Source organism: Camellia sinensis, chromosome 6, assembly GCF_055761805.1.
Source record: "Camellia sinensis isolate YWXY chromosome 6, ASM5576180v1, whole genome shotgun sequence".
Lineage (NCBI taxonomy): Eukaryota > Viridiplantae > Streptophyta > Magnoliopsida > Ericales > Theaceae > Camellia > Camellia sinensis.
In genome coordinates, this window is record NC_138966.1 from 89137823 (window position 1) to 89147263 (window position 9441).

Consider the following 9441-nt stretch of genomic DNA (forward strand, 5'->3'; position numbering starts at 1 on the left):
AAAAAACAGAAGTAAGCTAAGGGGTTACTTGAAATGATCTAAATAAGTGTATTTTTTGACTTTTTATAAAATATGGGTTGGATTTGAAATGATGTGACAAAAAAGTGATGTCATTTAAATAAGATGATGTGATTTAAATAAGATAGTAATTTTTTAACTTTTTAATTTTTTTGTGCTATGCTAAACCTAGCCTAACTATTAATACTTACACTAATATCTAATTCCTAAAGAATGATTTTCACTATTCTTTGAGATTATGTATAATATAATATTAAAAATTATAATTTTCTTGGCGAATATTGTCTATACTCATATCTTATTTTTTAAAATTTTTTTATCTAATTGCTGTATTTATATCCGTATCTGTATCCGTATCCGTATCCGTATCCTGGTTCGTTAAAAAAAATCTAAGAAGGAGACTCCTAGGTGCCGTTTGGTAACACTTACGTTTTCAGTTTTCTGTTTATATTTACAAAAATTTTAAAAACTCAAATAAAAACTTGTTTGGTAAAATTTTTGATTTATAAATCAGTGGCCTCAGTTTATAAATTTGGCCAAAAATGAAAACACAAAAAATGTGTTTCCATTTTGAGTTTTCAATTTTTTTTTTTTACCACCCAACACTAGCCACCACCCGCCACCATTTTCCACCACCGTCTTCCGCCACCACCACCCACACCCACCACCACCACTCACCACCACCACTCACCACCCACCTGCCACCACTCGCCACCACCAGCTACCACCCATTTGCTACCCGCTCGCCACCACCACCCACCCCTCACCGCCACCACCACTACCACCACCACCACCCACCCACCCACCCCTCGCTACCACCACCACCACCACCTACCTGCCATCCACCTGCCATTACTATCCACCGCCCGCCACCAGCACCCGTCACCTACTTGCTACCACCACTCACCACCCACCTGTCACCACCATCCACCACCTGCCACCACCAGCCACCTACCATCCACCTGTCACCACCAGCCACCTGCCATCCACCCGCCATCACCACCCACCACTCACCACCACCACCATCACCTACCACCCACCTGCCACCACTACCCACTCGCTACCACTGATCACCCACCACCATCACCCACCCATCCACCACCACTACCACCCGCCACCCACTTGCCACCACCAACCACTTGCTACCACCCACCACCGTCACCCACCCACCCACCCACCATCACCACTCACTTGCCACCACCCGCCATCCGCCACTCACCTGCCACCACCACCACCCACCACCACTACCACCCGCCACCCACCTGCCACCACCACCCACTTGCTACCACCCACCACCCGCCTCCGTCACCCACTCACCCACCATCACCACCCACCACCCACCCGCCACCACCCACCACTACCTGCCATCCGCCACTCACCTGCCACCACCACCCACCTACCGCTACCACTACCCACTTGTTACCACCCGCCGCCGTCACCCACCCATCCGTCACCACCACCCGCCACCATCACCACCATCACCACCACCAGCCACCGCCACCACCCACCCACCCGCCCGCCACCACCACCCGCCTGCCACCACCACTCACCACCCACCTTCCACCACCCATCACCACTCGTCATCCGCCACCCACCAGCCATCACCACCCACCTACCGCTACCACCACCCACTTGCTACCACTCACCATCCGCTACCCACCTGCCACCACCACCCGCCTACCGCTACCACCACCCACCACTCGCCACCATCACCTACCCACCCATCACCACCGCCCGCCACCTACCCGTCACCACCACCCACCACCGTCACCCACCCACCCGTCACCACCGCCCGCCACCTACCCGTCACCACCACCCACCCGCTACCACCACCCGCCATCCTCCACCCACCTGCCACCACCACCACCCACCATCCGCCACCACCACTACCACCCACTCGTTACCACCCGCCACCGTCACCCACCCACCCACCCGCCATCAGCTACCCATCACCCACCACTTTCCACCACCATCTTCCGCCGCCACTTGCCATTTCTTACTCTTTTTATATTTTTAAATTTTTTTAAACATTTTGTCAATTATCAAACGCGTTTGTAATTTATGTTTTTTTAAAAATAAACAAAAAATAAACAAAAATCAATTTATAAAATTTTTATAAATATAAACTGAAAACGTAAACGTTACCAAACACACCCCTAGAAATTCTTCCAAACTAGTCTCCCTGGCATTATAACAGAGAAAGCCTCATTATGCGAAAAAGGATTGTTTCCCTTACGTATATGTCAGTGTCTCTGCTCTTTCTTCCGTCTTTTTCGACCCCCCGCCCTTCTCTCTCTCTCTCTCTCTCTCTCATATCTTCCATCTCTATCTCTCCACCGATCGTCCCTGCCACTGTCTTCCCTCTATTTTGTCTCTTTTTAAACCCTAAACCCTTTGGATCTGTCTACCTTCGATCCATCTGAGAAACCCCAAACCCTTGAAATTGATTCCTTGAAATCGTCTTTCTCATGGAGAAGATGGAGTCGAAGCACAAACAAACCCTAAGACGAAGCAGATAAAGCCGAAACCCCCACCTAAACCACACACAAACCCTAAGACGAAGCAAGCTGCTGAAGAAGACGAACAAGACGAAGGCTTGAGATAGCTGAAAAACTCGTCTGAAATCCATCACGCATCTTCAAGGTATTTATTTTTCTGAAATTGTCTTTCTGATGATGGAGAATTGCTTAAAAATTGCTGAGAATTGCTTGAGATTAGTTTAGATTGCTTGAAATTTATTTGATTATTGTTGTTGTTTTAGTCTGTTTGTATTGTTGTTGTTTTAGTCTGTTTGTTTTTTTGGTGAATTTTGTTAAAAAGTATTATTTTCTGTTTGGGGGAGTTCTTGCTGGGAAAGTATGAGGAAGGAAGGGAGGGAGGGAGGGAGGGAGGGAAGGAAGGAAAGCAGTTGGGAATGATGATCTGGAAGATTTGGTTTAGGTTTTAGCATGCCACTAGAGACCTGTTTTTGCCAACTCTTGCCAAAATTTGGCAATGGGCTGCTCCTTTGGCAGCCCACTGTCGATACTCTTACTGCTGGAGTAGTAAGTGAAGAGGGTGTGGGATTGAAAGAGAAGTAAACTATATCTATGTATCTATTCTATATTATATATAGTGGTGTGAATTTCTCTGAAGCTTCATCACACTTCTTTTTTTTTTCCAAAACTATAATTCGGTGAATTTAAAACGCCACATCCACTAAACACTTTCAAAATTCAACCCATCTTTCTTATTCATCAAATCACCCAGAAGTTTAGATGCTAAATTGCAAATGGATTGCGTTTGCACCCTAATGTACACACCCAAACACAAGCACAACCATCTCTCCACAGCATCCAGGGTTTCTCTCAAATTGAATGTTTTAGAAAGTTCAATACTATTGTAATCCCTGCATAAAACTTTGTTTGCTGTACAATTGGATGTACACACATGCATATATGTGTAAATATGTATGCATAGTCTAATAGTTCGTTTCAAAGAATTCGAAGCAACAATCCCCGTGTCAAAGTCATATTTGCTATGCATAATTTCATGCCCTTATTATTATTATTATTATTATTATTAGTATTATTATTATTATTATTGTAAAATTTGATTGTGATTGTTGTTTTGAATATCAGCCTAAATGGAGGAATCAGAGCAGAGAAGAGAGAGGTTGAAAGCGATGCGGATGGAAGCATCGCAAACGGGAGTTCATAATGAAATCGGGAATTCTGTGGAGTCCCATCAACTCTCTAATCCATTAATAGAAACCTCTGCAGCCACACCGGTACAGATGAACTCAAATGCAACTCCGAGGTTTGATTATTACACTGACCCTATGTCAGCATTCTCCGCTAACAAGAGGAGGAGCAAGGTCAGCAGTCAGAATTCACCGGACTATTTCACACCCCCAAGTAATAGAACATTCTTTTAGTAATGTTGTTCACTTTTTATCATGTTAACTTATTGCAATGTTTGTTGTCACAAATCTGGAAATTATTATTATTATTATTATTATTATTATTATTATTTTGATGTTAACTATAACTGCATATATCTTGTTCTTCTGATTCTTTATTCTGTGGAAGTGTAGCACCCTGGTGACATATAAAGTCATGATTTTGATATTATCAGTGAATAAGTGTTTTCTCTATGAGTTTTATGTTATGTAAACTCTCACCACCTCGCTAGCCCAAAAAGAAGCTTGTGCTGGGATATTAGAATATGTGGAAGGATGTGCTTTGTGGAATAGGGATTGTTTACCAATGTGACTATGACTAAAAATTAAGGATGGCATGAGGGATTGTTAAATAGAGACATGACTGAGCACAATTTTTCTAGTTGGTACTAATGGCAGAACAGGAAAAAATAGATTAACTGGTGGAAACAGTGAGTAAAGAGTGGATGTTAGACTCGGACAAAAAAAGAGTGAGAAAGGGGCAGGCATCACAAAAACCCACCGACTGTAGAGGAGTCTATGAGTAAGAGAGATTATTTTTTAGAAATAGGCTTGTGAGAGCGCTGCACAGATAAGAACAAGCGTTTCTGGACAAGAGAAAACAGTCATTAGTCAGTGACCCGGGCTGGAGATTTATATTTAATAGTCACATGCATGCACATAGAACAAAGTGGTGTTAAAGTAATTTTGAAGCAATAGAGTTTTAGAATGGCATAAGAATAAGAGTGTTAGGAAAAAGAATACAAGAATGCACAGAACACCTCAGGTGCCTCATTTTTTTTTCCCCTTTTAAGCTATTGTTTTTAAATGATAGAAATTGAATGTAAGAACAATTGAAGGGATTAGTTCAATTAGTATTGCCCTTAATGATGGTAGGCTTGATACTTTAAGAGGCAGAAATGAAAACCTAACACATCATTTTGTTTAGAGCTCTAGTTGAGCTTGAATAGATCTTATGATGATGTTTGCATATTCTGAATTTTGAATACCAGAGAATACTTTAAGAGTCAATTTTGAGTTACTAAAAGGGTAATTCTTTTTCAATATATAAGGTAATCTGGAACATGGAATGCCGAAGAAAATAATATTCTTGTAAATGTTTGATTGAAACCTTGAGATATTGTGAAGATTGTTTGAGCCACTTTTCATCCAAGTTTTGGGGAAAAAGCTTATAATTTTGCATTATACTTTACTTTGTTATTGGAGATCAAATTCTGGTGGATATTGTCATATTTCTGGTATGTTTATCAAAAATTTAAAAAATTGTTATATTCCAGAAAGTCTTGATAAGGTTGATTTAATAAATAAAGAATAGCCTGGGCAAGAAATGATTTTAGTTGTGGCCATATCATAAAGCAATCAGGTAGCATTATTTCATCATTTGGGCTGTGGCATAAGCGTAGCATTTCATTGAGAGTTATGAACAGGTGTGAATAGTAAGTCCTTCATATGCATGGCGGATAAAAATTGTAGATGGTACACATCATGCATGTGTCAATTGAGATCTGGAGGATGCTTGTGGAAATCTGCTTGAAGTTAGCAGTGGATTTGGAAGTTGAACATGATATCATGGTGTTGTTTGTTATGTGTCACATGATTTGGTGTATAATTAAATGGACTTAAAGTTACCATAGTTGCAAGTTTTTTAAGATCAGCATCCATTATGAGGCCTTGTTTGATTTTTTATGTTAATGAAGATTTTTTATTTATTTATTTTTTTTTTTATACCACTTGCCCATTAGGCCAGTTGTGAAGTCTAATTTGATTTGAACTCCTGTATTAACAATGCTCTGGATATTATATGATCCTGATTAGGGACCTGAAACCTAATTTCCGGTGTATTAGTTGTCAATATCAACCAGAAGATTGTAATCGCTTAATTTGTTTTGTTTATACATTGATTTCTTTAGTGGTCTTTATGTTTATTTTATCTATTGGTTTAACAGGACCAAGGAACCCCGAAACAACTCCCTCCCCAGCTCATCAGTTCCAAGCTAATTATTCCCCCGATCAAAGAATGTATCAAGCTCGAGGCCCTTATCACAGCGCAGGACCAAGGAACCCTGAAATGACTTCTCCGGTTCATCAGGTACAAACTAATTATTCTCCTGATCAAAGAATGTACCAAGCTCGAGGCCCTCACTACAACTCAGGACCAAGGAACCCTGAAATTACTCCCTCTCCAGCTCATCAAATCCAAACTAATTATTTGCCCGATCAAAGAATGTACCAAGCGCGTGGCCCTTATCACAGCTCTGTTCCATATGGAAGCCCAATTGGGATGGTCAGTCCTTTTAGCCCACATCAAGGAGCACCTGGAGTCTGGAATGGATCTACTGGCACCCCAAGCTTCTATCCTCAAACTAATCCACCAGGAGTTGCTAATATCTCGAGTCCTGGATTTGGAGGTAGCCCTAGTTTAAATTCAGGTCAGGGCAGAGGGCACTGGTTCAGCAACAGTCCCGGCTCTGGTTCAGGATACGGAGGTAGCCCTAGTTCTAATTTAGGAAGAGGCAGGGGTCGCTGGTCGGGCAATAACATGCGCCCTGGTTTAGGGCGGGGTGGCCAGAGAGGATTAGGTTCTCATGGTGGTGTTTCAGCGGAGTTTAGACCAGATCTGTATTACAACAAATCAATGGTTGAAGACCCATGGAAGCTTTTAAAACCCGTTGTTTGGAGAAGAGAGAATATTTTGAATACACCAGACTCTCTAGGATCCTCGATCCCAAAATCCGTTGGTATAAAGAAAGCCAGAATCTCAGGAGCCTCAAACGCATCCAGTTCTCAGCCAAGCCTCGCTGAATATTTGGCAGCCGCATTTAATGAAACTGTCAACGATGAAGCTAGTAATGATAAACCGAGTTTATGAGGATAAGGGTTTTGAGGAAGCTCTGCAAAACTCGACCGAAAAGGTGAGTTTGGGAGGGTGGTGAGGAGCTCATATTTTAAGGTACTATCACACCTTAAAAAGTAAGAACTTGGAAGGTGGTGCTTATGTTAATGCTGTTAGTTCTACAATTTCGACTTTCCTCATCTCCTCCTGTTGTATCTTAACATTAGCGGAAAAAAAAAGGTGACCGTGAATTTTGTATGTATGTTAGTTACTTTTTGCTAGAATCAAATTTTCCATAGCTGTTAGTGGGGGTGTTTGGTGTTGGGCTAACTTATAGATTCTAGCATGGGAAAAATTATTTTAGACTATTTGGTTAAATTTATTTTAACCCACGGTTGATTTTACCAAGTTATTTTAACTTTAAAAAGTTAATTCTGAGAAGCTATTCATTCTCTATTTTTGATTATTAGTTTATGCTGTGGGCATGTTAATTTATGATTATGTCCTTAGATTTTTTTATTTTTTAAACAATAGAAAATGACTCAAATGGATTATGGATTATTTTTTTATTTTTTATTTTTTATTTTTTTGTATGAGAAATGTGAACTAGTTGAATAACAAAAAATAAAAATTAATTTATAAGTTATTTATTAAATACTATTCAGTAATTGAAATTTATAATTTAGCAATTATATTAAATAGATTAATAATTTTTTATTAAAATTGTAATTTATAATTTGTTTTAACAATTGCATTGAACACCTATGGTGAACTTCCAGCGAGATTGTGTGGGGGGGGGGGTTACTTTCTGTTTGGTAAAAAAATTTTTAGTCTGACTTTTAAATTTTTTGACTAATATAGCTTGGTTAAATTAGTTTCATTTGGGAAGTATATTTTTATTTTTTTTTTTATTTTTTTGAGAAAAAAAATAAAATAATTATAATTTAAGTGTGATATTTTGTCTTATTAACTTATTTAGTTTTTTTTTTTTTTTTTTTTTTGAGACTGAAAAGTTAAAAATATATATATAAATCAACCCGGGTTTGTTTTGTGAGGGAGGGGGACTGCAAGTTCTGGGAACAGAAGGTGTAATGTGAGCAATTTTTGTTTTTAATAATAACAGGTTCTTTTGTAATTGAATGATGTGTTCTCACAAGTATCTTCATATGAAATGAAGTCATATTCAAGAGCCTTTAAATAAGAAATCTTGGTTACCTTAAAGCTTTTGAGGCTCAGAAATTGTTAGCTTGTTGATCAATAAATGCACATCGCACGTAATCTTAACATAAAATTAGGAAAGGTTCTGTGGAAATCATTCAAATTATTCATATTATAAAGTTTGTTGAATATATCGTTTATGGAAGAAAAAAAATCAAGTTAATTAAATATATGTAACCTAATAACATGACAATATTTGTTAACATGCTATATTGTATATTATCTTTATTTCATAGATGCCATGTTTATTTACTTGAGCAAATTATGCTTTTATGTTAAAAATGCATGGCTATTGAAAAAAAATAAGTTGTATATGTAGTTTACGCTTTTGGATTTCATATTACTAGTATGCTACTTTGGAGATTGGCTTCTCTCAAGTCCTAGATTAGATTAGAAAGTATTATTTGGCCTGTGGGAGTCTATCACGGGTCTTGTTTCGATAATCCGAACCGTTCAATATGTAGAACTCGTCGAGCACTATATACTTATAAAAAATCACGTTGATTGGATATCGATAGCTATTTTATCGGATCAAATTTCTATCAACCGTTTATTTTTTCACTGTATATTTTTTTTTTTATACAAAACTTGTTTGATCACATAGCTATCGATATCCAATCAACGTGATGTTTTTCAGGCATATAGTCCTCGACGAGCTTTACATATTGAACGGTTCGAATTATCGAAACGAGACTCGTGATAAATCTTCACGAACCTAACAGTTTCCTCTAATCCGATCTAGAACCGAAAGAAGGCCATACCCGCTACTTTGATTAGCTTGACAAATATGATTTGAACTTATTTTTAGGTTCTACAAGGCAATGCTCTCCACTTTGGACCTTTAACTCTTGTACAAGGCAATGCTCGACATTGTTATTCGACGAGGAGGATGACGTTAGTTTCGTATGTTTGTAAGTTACTTTTTTGCAATAATCAAAGCTTTTTTTTGCAATAATCAAAGTTTCCACAGCTGGTATTATTGAATTTCTTCCAGTGAGATTAGTTTTTTCTTGAGGTATTGACTATTCATGAAAAAAAAAGAAGTTGAGGGTGGGGATGAAAAACTTGAATGCATGATTAATTTGATGACTGAAAATTCAACAATGATTCGTATCACTAAAAAAAAGACCACTAATAGTACTAATACATTGGGAATGTCAAATATATATATATATATATATAGTGGTACTATTAGAGCACCACTTTTAGTGCTCTCAACCATTTTTTCTGAAAACTTTGGAGACAAAAGGCGTGATGTGAACAATTTTAGTTATTATTATTAAAAACATTTTCTTTTGTAATTGAATGATGTGCCTTTACAAAAATCAAGAACATTTTTTTTCACACAAATATAAATTAATCATGTGATTATTAAAATTTAATTACTTTTTTCGTGAATGATCTATTCGATGGGTTTTACAATTTGAATGGT

General features: G+C 38.4%; 1 protein-coding gene across 1 annotated transcript; it reads left to right on the top strand.

Moving 5' to 3' along the window:
• Positions 1-2177: 2177 nt before the first annotated feature.
• SIC (hydroxyproline-rich glycoprotein family protein) lies at positions 2178-7247 on the top strand. Its single transcript, XM_082874169.1, has 3 exons — positions 2178-2661; positions 3639-3914; positions 5905-7247. The coding sequence occupies exons 2-3, from the start codon at positions 3644-3646 to the stop codon at positions 6825-6827; spliced, it is 1194 nt and encodes a 397-aa protein (XP_082730295.1). The 5' UTR covers positions 2178-2661; positions 3639-3643; the 3' UTR covers positions 6828-7247.
• The last annotated feature ends 2194 nt before the right edge of the window (positions 7248-9441 follow it).

Excerpts from the sequence above, each read along its gene's own strand:
- SIC (XM_082874169.1), top strand. The coding sequence starts at position 3,644 with ATGGAGGAATCAGAGCAGAGAAGAGAGAGGTTGAAAGCGATGCGGATG. Across the intron at positions 3,915-5,904 it reads GGACTATTTCACACCCCCAA|GACCAAGGAACCCCGAAACA; the intron begins GTAATAGAACAT and ends TTGGTTTAACAG.